General features: G+C 35.9%; 2 protein-coding genes across 15 annotated transcripts in view; one reads left to right on the forward strand and one right to left on the reverse strand.

The window, feature by feature from the left end:
• Positions 1 to 5,231, reverse strand: part of LOC148652003 (complement factor H-like) — a 73,761-nt gene extending 68,530 nt beyond the window's left edge. For 7 of the 8 annotated variants that reach the window (XM_088598451.1, XM_088598453.1, XM_088598450.1 and 4 more), the window contains exons 1-3: positions 5,094 to 5,231; positions 3,297 to 3,476; positions 2,725 to 2,830 (exon numbers count right to left, since the gene is read on the reverse strand). In XM_088598451.1, the coding sequence (XP_088454577.1) occupies positions 2,725 to 2,830; positions 3,297 to 3,476; positions 5,094 to 5,154 (347 nt within the window). In that variant the 5' untranslated portion in view covers positions 5,155 to 5,231. The remainder of the gene's footprint in view (positions 1 to 2,724; positions 2,831 to 3,296; positions 3,477 to 5,093) is intronic. The other variant, XM_088598448.1, reaches the window with a different exon arrangement.
• A 1,132-nt stretch (positions 5,232 to 6,363) lies between these two features.
• Positions 6,364 to 20,008, forward strand: part of kcnt2a (potassium channel, subfamily T, member 2a) — a 54,844-nt gene continuing 41,199 nt past the window's right edge. For 6 of the 7 annotated variants that reach the window (XM_088598465.1, XM_088598458.1, XM_088598459.1 and 3 more), the window contains exons 1-2: positions 6,364 to 6,448; positions 6,784 to 6,894. In XM_088598465.1, coding sequence (XP_088454591.1) covers positions 6,432 to 6,448; positions 6,784 to 6,894 — 128 coding nt within the window. In that variant the 5' untranslated portion in view covers positions 6,364 to 6,431. Of the gene's footprint in view, positions 6,895 to 20,008 lie in introns of all 7 variants that reach the window. The other variant, XM_088598460.1, reaches the window with a different exon arrangement.

Here is a 20,008-nt window from a genome sequence, read left to right on the forward strand (position 1 = left end):
TGAAACAAATACAGGTTTTTTAATGACTGCAATTACATTTACCACTACCATTTCCTCCAATAATCATATTGATCACCACTTTTGGATAACAGGCACGTACCAAATAAAGACTATTCAAACTACACTAAAACAATGTAAAACACAAGGTAGTCTCTAGTAAAATAGTTTCCTGTTCTTAGCAATATATGGCTAGCTTGAAGAACATTGGACAGGCTGTCACCACCTTCCTAGGCCAGAAACAGCCCTAGACTCCACTCCTACTAAAAAACTGCTATAGTTCTTGGAGTGTAAAGTTAAGTTCTTAAAGATATCATTTTTCTAGAAGAATGGCATGCGATTAGGGTATAAATATTTCAAAACCTTGTGAACAAACATACCACATATTTTATCTATGATTTTGTGTATGCAAAGTAGCAACAGCAGGCTTTGTAGATGGTGGTGCTTTCCAGATCCGTGAAATGGACATTGCTCACAAATATTTGCAATTCCAGAAATTCACAGCAGTGGTTTGCTCTTAAAACAACATATCCCTGAAAAATGTTTCTTGGAGTTTGAAAGGAACATACAAAATTAAAGTCTAAAGAATAAGAAACATTTTTGTCTACAAGGACAATGTTTCTGTAGAAGATTGAGAGAAAGTAAAAAGAAGAATGTTTCTGTAAAATGATCCATACATTTTTTTAATCAAGAAAGCCTTGTGTACAACAGAAACAATTGTTTTCCTGCCTCCAGGTTTTTGGTTTGCCTCCAATATTCTTGATGACACAGTGGAATCAGATGAGTAGAGCTTGTATTTGCATGTATACAGTATATGTGTTGTGTACAGTATGTGTATCAAATGTGACTTCATTGTCTAAGAGAGCTCTATAAAATCCAGAATATAATGAAACTAAGGCTAACAAAATAGCTTTTTCCGTACCTGGAAGAAGGTACATATGTATACATTTACATACTGTATATAAAGTAATGTTGTCTGTGAGACAAAACTAATTTGCCAAACAGCAAATACAGTAGATGACTCCCACATATAGCAGGACCATGCATTATAGTTAACTGAGATAAAATTTGAAAACTTGGTATTTTCGGCAAAGAAACTGTATATACAGACAACTGTATACTGTATGGTATAAGGTATTTAATCCAGATCCTGAAAAAAATCCCACCACAATCTTTTAAAATTCGGTGGTTTGAAATCTTTGTGTATGTTCCTCGCACAGTTAGTAACATCTGAAATATCATATCTCAAAAGTAAATAGGAATTTAAATGTTAAGAGCAAAAGTTTTCTCAAAACCCATCCACTGAAAAACTGAAAAATCCCTGTTGCTGGTATCAAAGCTGTCTGGTTTAATTGAAAAAAACTGAGATAAAATGTTGGAAATCCTGCAGTCAGACAGAAAATTCTGATGCCAGTTCTCACATGTGCATTCCAAGCTCAGAAATATGGATGGTGCAATGTGTTGAAAGTGCTTTAAGGTGTTGGAAATAGCGGAAAGTTTAGGCATTAGTTTCCTGAGAAAAAATGAAAGAAATGAAGAAATGCCTTCCACATTTCCTAAAAGGCCCAAAACAGTTTGATCTGCACCTTACAGACGGAGATTGAGTTCATTCACATGTGTGGTAATGTCGATTAGAGACATTAGTTTTGAACTCCATTTTTCATTTTGCAGTTGGGGGTAATTCTGACCTTTTTCTGACAAAAAGATCTTAATTGCATCAAGACATTCCACAAAGCATGCCAAAACCTGCCTGTGTGTTTACCATGTTTGACTTACACTCACATGTGAATGTTCTGTGAAATACATTTCTGTGAAAACTACAGGCTAACCCCCCTTAGAAATGCAGTAAGTAAACCAAATTAATCATTTTTTCTACACCAAAGAAATTTGATTTAGTAGCATGTTGCAGAGAATTACAGATCAGTCAAACATAGTTTTTATTATTTTTAAAACTTAATTCCTTTGTGGTTTATTAGACATTTACTGCACTGCTGCTTTCATTGCATGTGCTGTTAAAAATCCTTTTCCAATAATGACATGTGGGCTGCAGGTGACAGCATGACCAAGCCTCCATACTAATCTTACCTTTCCAACTTAAAGAACTGCTCCATTACTTCAGTTCCTCTGCTTAATCCCTTTATCTGCATACTCATTCCATTCAAAATCCTAGTTCTCACATATCGCCGTCTCTCTGCCTGCCTCTTTTCTTTCCATGCTTTCCAGTCCACACCCTCTCTGCCCCTCATCTTTTAGTATGACCACTTTTTTGTGCCCACACTCCATTCTCCCTATAAGGTACAATACTGGGACCTCTGTCTTCAGCGTCTTCACAGTGGGGTTCATTTTAAATTCTCTTAATTGCACTTTCCCTGGGATATAATTCAGTTTGATCTTCTTTATTTCACACCAAGCAACAATTAAAGATGTTTTATGTGTCTGATTTAAAATAGTTTGAAAACACTATTAACCAAACTAATACTTAATGCATAAAACAACTTCAAAATAGTAACAGGAAGGGAAAAAGAACAGGTAAAGATCTGTTCCATGCTGAAAAGAATTTGCACCTGTCACGAGACACATTTTGGCCATGGAGCCTTATTGTCTCTTTTCCTTTCATTTTCTTTTCCTTGCAGCATGGAATATACTTTTACTTGTTCCTTTGCAGCCTATGCATACTGACGTAGCTACCTCCTTAAACTATAGCAAGGCATTATGTACTGTACATACCCTTCATTACAGATATATTGAACTGTGGATCCAAATACAAAATCTGTTCCTTTTATGAGCCTGAATGCCGCATTTAACGTATCGCCAGGATGACCACATGGTTTTGCTAAAGATAAGAAAAAAACAATTGCAATCAATTAATGCTCATCCATCTATTTTCTAACCCTTTTACTCAACGCAGGGCTGCATTTGAGCTCGAGCCTATTACAGCAAGAAACAAGACAGATTACACCCTGCATGGGATGCCGGTACATTGCAGCACAGACACACAGACACAAATACAAACACGCACACACTAACACCAGGGCTAGTTTCCCCAGAAGCCAATTAACCTACTGTTCCAGTATATCTTTGAACTGTGGAAGGACACTGGGGCACCCGGAAGAAAACTCACATGAACACAGGGGAAACTCCACACAGATAGCACCTCAGGTCCTGAATTAAATGTAAGGCCCCAGTGCCGCGAGGCAGCAATGCTAACCACTGTGGCACCATGCCAACTGAACTAAGATGCATATCGAATAATATTAAAGGAATATTCAAGACAATTAGTAAACATTGTTTTTTCTTACGTTGACATGTTCTAAATCCCACACGTTCCCAAACATCATTTACACATTTATATTGAACTGATCCTCTGGAAATAAATCCTGCATGGCACTGATACTTTACAACATCACCATTATCATATACAGCTTTTTTGTTCTCTTCAGGTATGAAAGCATTTTCCATGTCAGGAGGATTGTCACAACCTGTAAAAAAATCAGGGAAACAAATTCAAATACAACTCTTGTCTCTGTCCAATACATATATTAGAATAATGTCACCCCCTAACTTCAGATATAACCACAGACACCAGGAACTTGTCACTTTTCCAGAGTTAGCTATAGCTTTTCGAAATGTAATGCTGGACCATAAGACATACTGAAATTTGAGTAGGGCGAGTTCCACCTAACCTTAGAGCCGGAACTGCTGAAAGTGTTCATCACAGATTTCTATTTCAGACTCATAACTCAATAATTGCTTAAAGAAAGATTAATTCTTTCTCTCTTCTATGTATAACCATATTTATTTATTGGATCAATGGTGTAGATTGAGCCTTGGATAGTATTTCCTTACACTTTTCTGGACACTCCACTCAAAGCACTGTACAGGTAATGAGGATTCCCCTTCACCACCACAACTGTGCAGCCCCACCTGGATGATGCAACAGCCATAATGCGCACAGTGCGCTCACCACACATCGGCTATCAGTGGGGAGCAGAACAGAGTGATGAAGCCAATTCATTATTAGGAGAATTATTAGGAGGCATGATTGATAAATGCCAATGGAAAATTTGGCCATGACACCAGAGAAACACCCCTACTCTTTTCCAGAAACACCCTGGGATTTTTAATGACCACAGAGAATCAGGACCTCGGTTTTACATCTCATCTGAAGGAAGTTGCCTTTTATCACTATACTGGGATAATAGGTCCCACACAGACCGCACCCACTACTGGCCCCTCTAATACCTCTTTCAGCAGTAACCTTAGATTTTCCCAGGAGGTCTCTCATCCAGGTACTGACCAGCCTAACACTTGCTTAGCTTCAGTGGGTTGCCAATCCTGAGTTGCAGGGTGATATGGCTGCTGGAAAAATATGCAAACCTTAAACCAGAGATACTGGCAGCGGTAGGATTTGAATTCATGCCTCTGAAGACACTAGAGCCTTAATACACCGCCTCAGACTCACTTATCTTTTTTAACTTAACATAAACTATGTAAAAATGCTAGTGTAAAAATTGCAGGTATGTTTTACAGCTTTTCATGAAACTCCTTCTAATGATAATGTATACATAATGAAATAAAAACACGGGAAACCCAATATTACTGTAAGTGTTAAAGCAAAATTCACGTGCATGCTGTATTTTTGTTGTATTTTCTCTTGTAAGTCAAATGTGTCAATTTGAACTGTTAAAAAAATTCAAACAACTATGTTGAGACACATAAAGTGTAACACACTTTCTTTGCAGTAATATACAGTACTTGTATTAAGTCCTTTAAGCTGGTTTCTCCTCATACTTTTATTTACAGATTAATATACTGTATAAAAGTATTGTAATTACTTGGAAAATGTATCTTCTGAAGCTTTTTAAGTGTCCCACCCAAGATTCCAACAAAACAATATGGATTAAAGCAAATAAATAAAAAATGAATTAAAGCAAAATACAGCAACCCCTGAGCACATTGCAATAGCATATATTTTGATTATACAGTATATCCTAATATCATGAAAAAATAATGTTGACAACACTTTACCTTATTATGTCATAATAACTCACATTAATTCTGGATTTTACAGCTGAAAAATAAAGCAGGACTCTTACCTTCAACCAAAACTACAGCAAAAATGAAAATCCCTAATGTAAGAATGAACTTTAGTTTCATGATTGGAATTTATTTCACCATAAGTAAGATGTGATTTCCCTGGAGAACCTGAGATGTGAAGTAAAAGCAAAGTACAAGGGATAAAATAGGCTCTTGTAGGTTAATTATTTTCTAGAGAAGTCTGTGTAGCAATCTGCTGTTCAAACACTGACGTCCAGAGAAACATTAAACTGAAGGGGGTAAAAAAACAAAACAAATTCTGTTACTGTATGTAATTGTAACACAACATGTACAGTAAGAATAATACATTCTTCAAGCTCTACAAAATTAATTTAACTACCACTGGTAGAATGCTGAGCCATGTTAAATCAGAATAAACACATTGCTATAGCTCTCATTCTAATTACATGTGCTGTCACTAATAATATTGTATATGGGATGTAATAAACACAAATATACATGCCTATAGAGCAACACTTAATCTGCATTAAGCAGCGCATACTATGCTGTATGTAATGAATAAGGTTAAGTACTTGTGAAAACTTGGAAAAAATATAATATTGGCTTTAATTTAAAATACAACTCCTTACATTTGAATTGATTCCTTTGAATTTTTAGCAATCTGTCTACAGGTTATCTATTTTTTTATTTTAAAAGGCATTGTTTTTTAATTATACGGTCCAAACATCTTATCCTTTTCAAATCCAGACAAATGCAAAATATCAGATTACCACAAGATGTCAGTAAGGGCTTTAACGGTGCTCTAAATAATAACCCCCTCCCCGCAAAAAAAAAGTAAGACAGATTTACTATGTAAAATTATACTATTACATTTAATTTATGAAACTTAAAGGCAAATTTTATTTACGCTTCCTATAACAGTTTTCAACAAGTTGCAGTCCCCTTGTTTGGTTTCGTACAGGCAAATCCATTGTAATTAAATCAAAGCTACAGTATTTACTTTTAACAACTGTTTCTTTATCATGAACAGAACACGTCCTTGTCCGCCTTATATATATACAGTACAATCTCACTGCTAAAATACATCCTACAGAAAAGGTGTCAAGTCTAAAATATTCCAAACATCATGTAAGTAACCTAAAGAAGGACTGACACTGTTATATTATTTATATATTTTGAAAACACAAGTATGTTTCGAACTACTTTTGAATAGTTCACATTTGACACAGAGTACAGTGGCACAATTTAAATTTGTAGTCCTCCCGATGAATGTTACAAACTGATTTACACCAAAATTAATACACAGCGTTTACAAGCAAAGATGAGTCCATCTGTCGCGTGCTGGGGATGTTACTAATACAGCTGCCGGTGATGTAATGCTATTGGCTACTGGGTGTGTGAAGCGCACACAAGGGATGCATATACAGTAGATGTTTACTATTAGGAGAAAAAAAAATCATTGCTTGTGACAGTTTTTAAGTTAACATCGGCAAACAGAAAAAAAAAACTTGGCTGCGCATTCAATCATCTAATTGCACAAAAATACCTTAATATATTTACTTGTCCTACTGTTATTACAAAACCGATTTCTTTTATTTTAGGACACTGTTGCAGTTCTACAGTATATTCATTGCTAATATGACCAGACACCCGTCTTCCGTTTTTCTAATCATTTATTCTTATTAATGGTTTTAATTTTCCGGTGTTTTTCGATTTCGTTATCTGAAGCACGCTAGAGGAGAAGATGGTAGATTTGGAAAACGAGGTACCCCCTCTTCCACCCAGATATAGATTTCGGGATCTGCTACTTGGAGACCAGGGCTGGCAGAATGACGACAGGTAGGTTATACAGTAAATGTTGTTTCATTTCACCTTTGCCGATAGCTGGTGTACTGGAAAACGCAACAGGTTGATGTATGTATCGTAAACATCCAGTGTCTATAGTATAACTGATAATGTTTTTTTTAAAGTAAATTTCCACAGCGCTTTGAGTTGGGGTCTTATTTTCTAATCAAAATGTTAAGAAACGTAACAATTTAAAATGCACCAGCTTTTGTATTCATGTCCACATCAGTCTGTTAGAGTGGTCATCCGTCCATGCTTCAGTTGTATCGCATTTGTTACTCGCCTAGCATCCGATCTTTGATCATTGCGTTCAGTCTCTTGCTTATTAGTTTTAATGCTTACTCAACATATTCGATGCATATGAATATCTAAGGAACGATTATACAATTAAAAAAAAAACTGTATTGGTTACTCGTCTGGCTGGCTTTGAGACGTCCTGTAAATGTGCTGGAGAATTCGGTTTAACCCTGAGCTGCCCAGAGTTCAATTTATTTGGCATTGATAGAACCGCCGTTCATTGAAAATGGCAATATAATATTCAAACAAGCTGCTATATTACACAAATGTGAATTAAAGAAAAATAATTCCTTACCTACATATATATATAAAAATCAGACGTTATAAGATAAATCCTGTCAAGTTAGGTTGCATGGAGAGCACGTGGGTGAAATTTTAATGTAATTTAAATTTTAATATTCTCACTAGGAATATGAACTATTTGAACTATTGCTCTTCACATGTAAGAACGTTCCTTTGATTTAATCCTATAGAGAATTTCTAGATGCAGAATTCTGTAGACATCAAAGTTCTTGAATTTTTCCATTTTGGCTCCTGGTAACAGTTTTTAAAAAGGTTGCACATTTTGTCTCAAATTCTCATAAAAATAGTTTCACAGGTTTGAGTTTATTAAACATGCTAATATACTTGTGATTGTATTTGGGTCAATCAACCTGATCAAATAATACTCTTTTGTATCTCAGATTATCTTACCTTTTTTTTTTTACTTTTAAAACTATACATTAATTCAGAAAGCTTTTGAGAAGTTTGTGTAGAAATGGGTTATATGGGAAATGTATTTAGAGGGCCCTTAGGATGTACTATACTGCATTTACTCTAAATGCAAATCTGCAACCTTCCAGTTATGAATCCACAGTCCTAATCACAGATCTACATTACCTCTGAGGAAATGTTGTACCCTGTACAGAAATGGTGATGAAAGCAGAAGACAAAACTTTGGTATATAATACAAAGTAAGCCTGATATACACACTAGACAATGCACTTTGGTTTCTGAAGGAGAAACTGCACACTAAAAGGACATAGAAATCAAAGTATTAAGAAAGACTTCTCCTCTCAACAAATTGCAAAATGACTTCACATTTCACTCAGTGCCAATTGCAAGATCCTGAAAAGGGCTTGTAGAACTGTAAGATGTTGTTGAGGAAGAAAAACCAAATATTTAAAAGTTGTTTGTTTGCCAGAAGCTTGCCCCATATTTGATTCTATCTACTGTATGTCTATTTAAATATTCTTTATAATTTTTCACAGTGTTTGCAAATCCTCCTTGCATCATTTATAAAAATTAAAGAAGAGCAGTGTTCCTAATATTGGGTCCTGTGGAACAGCATTATTACATTGACCCAAAACAATCGAAGGTACCCTAACTGCCAAAAGATAAATGTACAGTAGATAGCACTCATGACACCCATCATGACAGTGACACCAGGCATACACCCAATGTAGTGAAAACTTGGTTTAGTCCATAAGACTGATTGAGTAATCACAAAGTATTGATTGCAGTGTTCATCATCATGGGGCATAGGGTTACATGACTACAGAGAAAGCTAAATGACAACAACCTGAATAGATTATAAAAAGTTATTAGTAACAACATTCCAGTGTCCATCACTGATATAGTCTGAGTACAAGAAACCAGGATACCAAGCTCTGTGTAAAGTGAAGGAGTCACATAACAAATATTATTGTCCTATACAGGGTTTTTATCTTGATATTTTCTGTAAAAGTTTACAGAGTGTGTTTGCATTTATATTTGGATATATTTCTTGATGTCATTTGCATAATGTAACTACTCTATTTTCATTATTATTTCCAATGCTACATTATTATTTCCAATGTACATGTAATAGACTCATGCAATCATTTATTTTTATTTGCAGATGCCTGGTGCAATTGGCTCACACAATTTTACTACAAAGAAATAAAAATAATTTTGACTATGAAGAAACCTTTCTTAAGTAAAAAAACAGAGGATGTGACATAATTATTAAACATTTCCTAGCAGATAATGCTGTAGCTGTGGAAGGATCCTGGTTTTAGTATGAATTGTAGATTCAACTCTTAGTGGTGCTAAGCACCAGAGAGTTCATTTGAGTTACAGTTAACCTAAATGCCATTTTATTTAGTAGCTTACTTGTCAGTAATTCTTTTAATTCTATAAACAGACTTAGAATTAAAGTTAGAAAAAAAATCTAAAATTCTAAAAACGTAGAATTAAATAGAAGAATAAGAGTTTAAAGATAATTAAATAATGTTAGTATCAAGGCACTGCTATGATCACATATACATGTCCTGTATAGAGTATACTGTAGGAATGACAAGTAGTTCTAGCCGGTTTGTAGACCACCCAGCGAAGCCTTTTTAGGTGAGTTTGCTGATTTACACTCATTTTTATGCCTTAAGTTTAAAATGATCCTTATTCTAGGGGACTTTAATATACACATTGACTCAAGGTGTTCCAGTGTGGCTAAAGACTTAATTTTTCTACTGGGATGTTTTGATCTTACTCGGTTTGTTTGTAACCTTACACATAACAAAGGACACACCTCTCTGACCACTCTGACCACTTAGCTATTCTCTTCAATCTAGAATGACCTGTTTCTAACAATTGATCAGCCAAGGTTTGCAAATTCTGCTCTATCCTCCTTATCTTGTTTCTCTTCCTCTGACCTTCTAGAGCAGTGGTTCTCAAACTTTTTGGAACAAGTACCACCCCTAATCCAACCAAAGCATCCAAGTACCACCTACAAGTCATCATCTCATAGGAACCCCAGAAATTCTCAATGACCAACATGAGCGCGCGTGCACACACACTCACACATACATATAATAAATATTATAATAATAAACTTTATTTGATATAGCGCCTTTAAAGGTGGCTTCTCAAAGTGTTTTACAGAAAAAAAAACATTAACAACAACTAATAAAAAAGCACCATTTCAGTGAGAGAGGTGAGCCTGTTTAGTTGAGCAAAGCAGATGTGAATTAATTTTTCGAGCCTTGATACAATTCACAAGTCTAACAGATATTAAATCGTCAGGCATTTTCTTGACGGCAAAGGTCTCGCGGTGGATGTTGTAATGAAACCATTAATTTCTGGAGCAACCTCTCTAATTCGTGCAACTACACCGTTATGTCGGCTTGTCATTGCTCTAGCACCGTCTGTACAAACTCAGACGCATTTTATCCAGTCGAGGCCATTCTCTTCGATAAATTCATTCAGAAGCTGAAATATGTGCTCTCCTGTAGTTCCTGTTGGTAGCGGTTTACAGAACAGAAAGTCTTCATGGGACATGCCCTCAAACTCGTATCTAAGGTAAACGAGCAAATTGGCCAAATCGACTACAGACTCATCTAATTGCAGTGAAAAACATCTGCTCATCTTAACGCGCTCTGTCAGTGTACTTTTGATATAATCCTTCATTTCAATAATTCTATGAATGACTGTGTCTTTCAGGGGGAGGGGGGCAGCAGGTCGAGCTGTTTAGCAGCTTTTTCGCTTGCATTTTTCCACGTTTCTGTTTTTATTTCCGTATTTATTTAAAGTTTTTATTTCATGCGCATGGGAGCAAAACACAGAGATGCTCGGTGTATTTTTCTCAAATTAGAACAGTCCTTAAATATTTTTCTGTTATCTCGTGTGCTCACAAGATTGCCTGCGTTCGTATCACGTATTTCTATGCATTCCTGTGTTTAGAACCGTTTAGAACGTTGGCATAGTTCCAAAATCACGCACATTCTCCTTTCTCCCTATTTGCTGGAGATACAGTAGCTTTTTTTAAATACAATTGGTCACTTGCATCCGTAGCACACATTCCTATAGAGTGGTATAGAATTACAGAGTATCTCTTGTGTCCACTGAAGTATTAGTGCGCACTGTATCGTAGTACGTAGGCTGCGTATTCGACACGTATTAAAATACAAAATATGAAAACCCTTCCCAATTTTTCAGCGCACACGACACAGTTCCAGGGTCATTTGGCGTACCACTTGGCGGCACTCCACGTACCACTGCCGGTACGCTTACCACAGTTTGAGAACCACTGTTCTAGAGGATAAAATACAGTTACTTGACAGTGCTCTTTTATCTACCCTTGACACCTTTGCTCCTCTAAAAACTCAAACCACCTCCTTCTCTGGCCCTGCTCCCCGGTACATTGACCATCTGTGATCTATGAAGGCAGCCTCCAGCAAACTTGAGCGTAGTTGGTGTCTTCCTGGCCTAAATGTACATTATTAGGTTTGGAGAGATTATTTGTCTGAATATAAGGTTACAATTGAGTCAGCTAGATCCACCTATGTCTCTCAAATCATTATAAATTACCATAACAACCCCAGATATCTTTTCTCCACCACCAACAGTTTGCTAAAACCAAACTGCCCCACCATTACCCACCTCATCGCAACTCTGCAACACTTTCTTAGATTACTTTAGCTTCAAGATCAACAACATCTGGCATCACATTCTTTCCACTACGCATATCATTTCCATACCTCCTCCCTCTTTATCCAACATTTTGGATTCCCTTCTCTCCAACTTCTCTCTTCTTGACTCAACATCCCTCAATAAACTAGTTATACATGAAACCCACCACATCTATTTTAGATCCCATCCCCACCACTCTATTTCAGTCCCAACCACTCTATTTCAGTCCTGTTTCTCCTCTCTCTGTCATATTGTCCTCAATATTATAAATGAATCCTTGAGTTCTGGCATTGTACCAACGGTCCTCAAAACTGCTGCCATTATCCCCTCACTAGAATGTGCTGTCACATTTCAGTTACTGTAACCACCTCATGCCAAATAACCTTTTTGAACCCCTCCAATCTGGCTTTTGATAACTTCATAGCACAGAAACTACCCTGGTCAAAGTCACTAACGACCTTCTAATAGCTTCTGATTCTCTTTCTATACTCATCCTTCTTGATCTCAGTGCTGCTTTTGACATTGTTGACCATAACATCTTACTTTCTCGTCAAGACTGTGTTTGGAGTATCGTACACTGCTCTCAAATTGTTCAAGTCTTACCTCACTGATCGCTGTCACTTTGTTTCTCTTAATAGGTATAGGTCTGAAATTGGTCTGGTTAAGTCTGGTGTTCCTCCGGGCTCAATACTGGGCCCCTTTCTCTTCAGCATTTACATGTTTCCGCTTTGTCAGCTTTTAAGATCATATGGCCTCAGCTATCATTTCTGTGCTGATGATACTCAAATATACATCCATACCAAACCCGACACTGATGTGGCTGTCTCTATTTTATCTTATTGCATCTCTGACATAAATTTCGATAACTCAAAATTTCCTTCATCTTAACTGTGACAAGACTGAAGTCATGCTTATTGGCACCCCCATCAACTTCCTAAAGCCAATCCTGTACCCTATCTGTAGATGGTTCTGTACTTGATCTTCAGTCTAAATTGAAAAACCTTGGGGTGATATTCGATTCTGGTTTAACATTCGAACCACATGTGCAGCATATTGTCAAAACATCTTTTTTTCACCTCAGAAATATTGTTAGATTATGTTATCTAAGCCTTATGTTATCACTGTGTGGCTGAAAAGCTGATCAACACATTCGTGTTTTCCCGAATTGACTACTGTAATGCTCTACTTGCTGGGGCATCTAAATCCACATTGAACAAACTGCAGTACTGTATGTCCAAACTTCGGCAGCCAGAATACTGACCATATCTAGTACAAGCGATCACATTACTCCTATCCTGGTGTCCTTGCACTGGCTCCCTGTCAAATTCCATGTGGACTTTAAAATCCTCATGCTCACCTATAAGGCTCTGCATGGCTGAGCACCTCAGTACCTGTCTGAACTAGTATTGCCCTACTCCCCATCTTGCAACCTTCGCTCTTCTAATTCTGGTCTTCTAACTGTCCCCCAAGCCCGTCTACATTCTATGGCTGACAGGGCCTTCTCCCGTTATGCCCCCTCTGGAACTCTCTCTCCAAGGATATCAGAGAGTCACCTTCTCTAAACTCCTTCAAATCCAGACTCAAAACCTTCTTCTTTAGAAGAGCCTTTACTTAACTGGTTCCATTCTTTACCCCTACTTACAAGTTCCACCATCCACAGTCTCCTCTGTGTATTGTGATTTTGTTTTATCTTGTGTATTCTTTTTATTTATTGTTGTTGTCTTTCTGTAAAGTGCTTTATTTTGAACACAAGTGTCAAAACTGAGAAGATCAACAACTCACAGGAAATCGTACACAGGAAAAGTATTACTCTGGAAGTACTGATTAAGTACAGTATTTTGTTTGTTTTTTTGTAAAAATAGAGGTCATTAAAGTTTCTATCTAGACTAACTTTCAGTTGGTCATGTTTTTTATTATTTACTGTACTGAGCAGGAAAATTAAGTGTCAACAGAAATACCAGAATCTATTCATGCTAATTCAAGCTCAGTGATTCCCATTTTATATTCCCAATTTATGTTTTTGGTACTTTCATGTAACACTTTTAACTTTTTCTCCAAATCAGGATTTTACCCAGTCTTGAATTTTGTCTGAAGAAGGCTCCACGGCCGAAACGTTGTGTTTTCTTTCTTCTTTTTTTCAGCATGGAATAAACCTATTACTTGTTCCTTTGCATGATTATGGTACTGTATAGTTACTATGCTTTGAACCATATAGCTTACAGTGAGCTTTAGGAATTAATTATGAAACTTTGCTTGTAACAGGCATGGGAATAGTAGTTCTGTTTTAGTTATTAAATACCTAACGTTAAGATGTATAATTAGCAATTTCAGAAAGTGATTTTTGTATTAATCTTGATACATCTAAGGTTAAAAAATGCAATATTGCACTGTGTTTTAGAAGAGATTTTACTATCACATTGAAGTTGCTGAAATACTAAATGTCACATGAGGAATCAACATAACATTTTTATTGTCTAGTGTCAGTGTTTAGCAAGAGCTGACATTGTTAGTCTACTGTACATCATGGTGACTAGTCAGGAAACATTTTTGTTAGCAATTGTACTTTTAAATATAGTTAATTATATTCATCAGTAGTTATTAGGGTAATAACAGTGAGATCCTAATTGATAGCTCTTTGACCCAGTAGTATCTTATTTTATATTACATTAAAATTAAAGAGACAATAACAACAAAATTGTATTGGAAATGCAAAATTATACATCAGGAATTCGAGAATACAGTGAAAAACAATTATGTACTGTATGTCTAGTGTATGTATACACAAATATACAGTATTATGATAAGGATTTTGTATGTTACTTTCCTTTCAGAATGGCTGATAACATGGATTCAGAGACACATAAAACACAGTTAACATATCTAAATAGAAATAGTAAATAGCTATTCTTTTCCATTCCTACTTAGAATATTCCATGTTGTCCATCATCAAAAAGCCTGTCCATCACAGGGTCCACAGACACAGGACATATCTTTGGAGCCACATATCTTTGGAAGGTATTAGGTAATTACGGTAGATAGCCTGTTAGAATCCCAAACAAATAAGGAAGTATATAGTATTCAGACTCCACATAAATAGTACCTCAAACTAATATATTTATTATTGTCCAAGAACGAAACTGAAATATATTGCTTTCGTCTACTGCTATGTTTTCTCTAATATCAAAGACAAAAACCATTCAGATAGGTTTGCAATTTTTGATTAAACATAATGAATAATGATACATGTGACTTAAAAAGAAAATATGACATGTCACCCAGTATTTAACCTCACAGTATTCAGGGCTATATCCTAAATTTTAAAGAATATGCTTTGAAGTAAAGTGCAACATAGGGGATGCCTTCAAAAGATAATACATTTGACAGGAATAGAGCGATTTATGAATAAAACATTATCCATTTTTTAAAAATAACCACAGCTTCCAGCAGGTAGCAAAATGACATTTATGTGGAGACACATACAGTAGGGATATTATCTAGAATGTTAGAGACCTATACCTTTGAACCTAGGTCACCCTGCATATTGTTTAGGGAGTAAAACACTAATATACTAAAATAATAAAAAACTCAATAAATATGCACATACAGTATGCACAATATTCTACTTCATTTCAGAGGAATAAAATTTAAATCAGTTCCTGTATGTGTCTGAATATATCAAGAGCAAAAACACTCAGGACTAATCAGCCTTCCCTTGGGAAATGTTTCATGCGAAGTGTTATTTGTCAAAGTGAAGATAAATATTTAATGAAATACACTGTTTTCCCAAAGAGGTGTCCAGGTAATGCTTTCTAAGCTGCTTCTTCTCACTAAACTATACACACACCATCTTTCACTGCAATACTGATGGTGCTAAGGTCACTTGTTGATTTGGATAAAACTCTCTAGCTAAAAGAGTAGGTTATGCTCACAGACTGACACAATGTAAGTGATTTCAGTGCTTTTGTGGGTGGTACTGAAATTATACTCTCAATGGAAGTTAGAAAATAGAACATTACTTTTTACACAGTGTTGTTATTTGAAACTAATTCCGAGAGTATAACTCGGATATAATTTAATCTATGTTACATTGCTCTTGGTTAAATTGTGGTAATTTACTGTACACTTTTTTACAGATATACTGTGTGTATAATCTATGTACTAGGATTTTTGAAGAGTACTTACAAATAATACACAATTATTATTATTTCAAAATATATATTTAACAAACCTCAGGACATGTTTTTGACATCTGAAATCATGCATATACTTGATCAGACCACTCCACAGGTTTTAAATTTTTCATTTAAGGTAGATGTTATCAGTTTTGTTTTTCGATGTTCGCTTCTTCTATGTATGAAAACCCTAGTTTGTGTTGCTGTTGAATTTTGTGTCTAGGACACGACAGACTAATTCTGATATCAGAGAAAATGTATGAAAACGTACAAAGGTTAAAATTATTTTTTATGACAATTGTAGTCTATTTATAGAAACATCTTTAAGTTATACTTTTGCTGAAATGCATTTGATTTGCTAGGAAAACCTCAAGCTTTATAAGCTGAAGAAAGTATATTTTTATGCAGAAAGATGTTGTACAAGAAAGTAATCTTGTTAATGGACTCACAAGGAGCATAGAAATATGCTTGTACGGCTGTCTGAAAAGCATCAACCCAGAGGGGCTAGAATGAATTTTCTGTTTCAGGCATGCCATTCAGTACAATAAGATACAGCTTTCTCTTTTCAGCTTCCTACTAAGGCACATTGACAATAGCAGGCAACTATTAACTTTCCCTCTAGGAAATGCTTTTGATACAAAATTGGGATTCTGCAGAATATACAGATTTTGTACATTCCATTTCACTTACTATTACATAAAAGGGCCACACCAACAGTGGAGAAACCTCCAGGCATGATAAATGTCCATTAGGTTTTTCTAACATGCCTGGCAGCAAAATGTGAAAAAACAAGAGCTGACTAAGACGCAGGGACATTTTATCAAAGCTGTGGAGTTTTTCATGCTAATGCATTATTAAGTTAAGGCACAAACCTTTTCAGATTATGATAAGGCTGAATGCCTTGTGCTGCACACAGGGAATGTTTATTGGTGGGATGTTTAATAAAATGTGTGTTTTGATTTTCTTGAAGACTTTTTAATATTATGAAAAAGATTTTAGTTGGTTCTATGTTTCACCACTCATAAGGTCTAAGGTATATTGAAATGTCCAATCGTTTGTTTGTGCATGGCAGATCTCAAATGAATGAAAGATGTGCAGAAAGACAGAAAATATTGTATAAAATTTACAGCTAGATTGCATTTGGTTGTTATTATTTTCTCATATATCATAAAATATGAATATATTAAGACTATGATCACTTACAAATAATTGCTTATTACTGAAAGGAATATGGCATCAAAATGTATAGACAGCTACTGACCATATACTGTGTAATTTATAACAGCGTACATTTTAACTGGGTACATTATAACTGTGCATTTTGTCATACATGCCTGCAAAAAATAATGATTTACATATTTTTAATCCAGCAATAAAAAGACAAAATTCTGATATTATTAGATTTAACAATTGTCACAGGTTACAATTTTTCCAAATTACAGTCTAAAACCTGGGTTAAAATCTCTGGTCCTGGGGATGCCTGAAGTACATCTGCTGGGTTTCACTTCAGTTGTGCTCTCTGTTTAGTTGCAAGTTTATAGCTATTTATTAATAATAATAATAATAATAATAATTGCTTACACTTATATAGCGCTTTTCTGGACACTCCACTCAAAGCGCTTTACAGGTAATGGGGACTCCCCTCCACCACCACCAATTCATAGATGGGGATTATAAGAAGGCCATGTTTGGGGGAAATTTGGCCAGGACGCCAAGGTTACACCCCTACTCTTTTCGAAAAACGCCCTGGGATTTTTAATAACCACAGAGAGTCAGGACCTCGGTTTTACGTCTCATCCGAAGGACGGCGCCTGTTTACAGTATAGTGTTCCTGTCACTATACTGGGGCATTAGGACCCACATGGACTGCAGGGTGAGTGCCCCCTGCTGGCTCCACTAACACCTCTTCCAGCAGTGACCTTAGTTTTTCCCAGGAGTCTCTCATCCAGGTACTGACCAGGCTCACACTGGCTTAGCTTCAGTGGGTTGCCAGTTGTGAGTTGCAGGGTGATATGGCTGCTGACCATGATATGGCTGCTGGCCATAAATTGGGATATATTACTTCTGAAATGTAGTAGTTAAAAGGCAGCAGGCTCTGATATTATAAGGTATTGAAAACAGTTTAGCATTTCAAATTAATCCTGTTGTGTCACTTAAGAGTTCAGTTATGTAGCTGAGAGCTCATCTGAAACAAAAACCAGCAGGTACTGTAGGTGTGTTACTTCTGTAGAGCTGGGAACTTCTATTCTAAAATACTGGTTACAACACTCTGAAAAACATGGAATAAATACATTTTTCAGGTCTTATTTATTTTTAAATACAACATGTGCTATTCTAAATGTACTAATGTTAGTCCTAAAAAGTGTCCAGTAGTCTGCAAAGAACTGGAAGTATTTTCTAACTTATTAGACTGATTTGGCCCAGATGAAGCCAGTCTATAGCAAAAAGCCTATATATAGCATCAGCAATCATAATCTTTCTGTAGACGTTTCTGAAGATTATAATGCAAAAACAATATGCTGTGAAGATAATGGAGAAGATGGATGCCTACCATCCATTCTTCAAAACATTAATGAGGGAAAATGAAGTGCTGTGAGAACAATCCATGTTTTGTACATTGTAAAAAAACAACTAGTGAATGAATGTGCTTTGCAATGTAATACAGTTGTTTAATAATAATAATAATAATAATAATAATAATAATAATAATAATAATTGCTTACACTTATATAGCGCTTTTCTGGACACTCCACTCAAAACGCTATACAGGTAATGGGGACTCCCCTCCACCACCATCAATGTGCAGCATCCACCTGTAAAGAATTCAGAAGAATGTTGTTATTTAAAAAAAAAATCGTATTTCTTTTTGCACTGCAAAAATGTGAACAATTACACGTTGCTTTAATTTGATTAGACAGTAATTCTTAGTAACCATTCATCACTTCTGCTGGAAATTTGGAAGATATGAATAATAGTACTGTAGACAACACTACAGGAATTACTAATTACTTTTGATACATCATAAATATATGGTATCTTGTGTATTATAAGTGAGTGACCTTTATTAATCTTGCTGTATGGATGAGCTTCTGATGTTTTTTTTTGTTTTTTTTTTAAATGTTTCACAACATATTCCCTGAAATTCCACTTTTGGAATTAATACATGGACTCAGAGAGGAAAATAGTGGCTCCCCCTTGCTGTTATTAATCAGATCAAAACCAGCCTATACAGATACTCAAACAAGGCTTATTGATTGTCCATTTTTCTTTTCTGCTGTTTAGCAGGCATACTGTACATCTACAGTTGCGTGTAATTAAACTCAATAGATTGTAATTCCTTCTGTGCTTTAAAAACACCATTTTGTAGACCACTTGCCAATATTTATGTTCATAATTAAAATTTTCAATTTATGACTCATCAGGAGGACTGGTAAATGCATTCTTTCACACTTTAAAGACATAATTGTAAGCTTCAAAATCTTATGCAGTTCAGCATGTGGGTGTACTTTTTTTGAAATGTGATTAAGCACAGCAGTGCATGATGTTCTGAACAGGGAAAATGTTCATATTCACATTTTTAAGATGTCTGTCCTTGTTCGTGCTTTTGCAGTTATAATGATCTAACATTATTTTGTGTATGTTTTTTTTTTCTGTATCCGTAAAGGTTGTTGATTTTTACAAGTTTCTTGGCACAATTATTTCGAACAATCTTAAGTTGTATGTTGCAATGTTAAAACTGACATAAAAAGCGCAATAACATATGTTCTTTTTCAGACTGTGAAAGTTCACAAGGCTGTTTTTTAAAATATTGCCACATACTTTGCAAAAAGTATCTTGAATCTCCTAATGCTCTAAACTTTGTTTGCATTACTGGTACATATATATTTCAAATAAATATATATTGCTTGAGGAAAACTATATAGCTTTGGTTAGCGCGTTTGGCTGTTAACCGAAAGGTTGGTGGTTCGAGCCCACCCAGGGACCCTGGTAGTCTTGGGGTGGAGCGGTGGCTCTGCGCCTGTGGCTGGAAGGTTGCCGGTTCAAATCCTGCAGCTGGCAGAGGAATCGTACTCCGTTGGGCTCCTGAGCAAGGCCCTTAATCCCAACTGCTCCAGGGGTGCTGTACAATAGCTGAACCTGTGCTCTGACCCCAGGCTCTCTCCCTATCTGTGTGTCTCATGGAGAGCAAGCTGGGGTATGCAAAAAGATAATTC

Source organism: Lepisosteus platostomus, chromosome 11, assembly GCF_059453375.1.
Source record: "Lepisosteus platostomus isolate fLepPlt1 chromosome 11, fLepPlt1.hap1, whole genome shotgun sequence".
Lineage (NCBI taxonomy): Eukaryota > Metazoa > Chordata > Actinopteri > Semionotiformes > Lepisosteidae > Lepisosteus > Lepisosteus platostomus.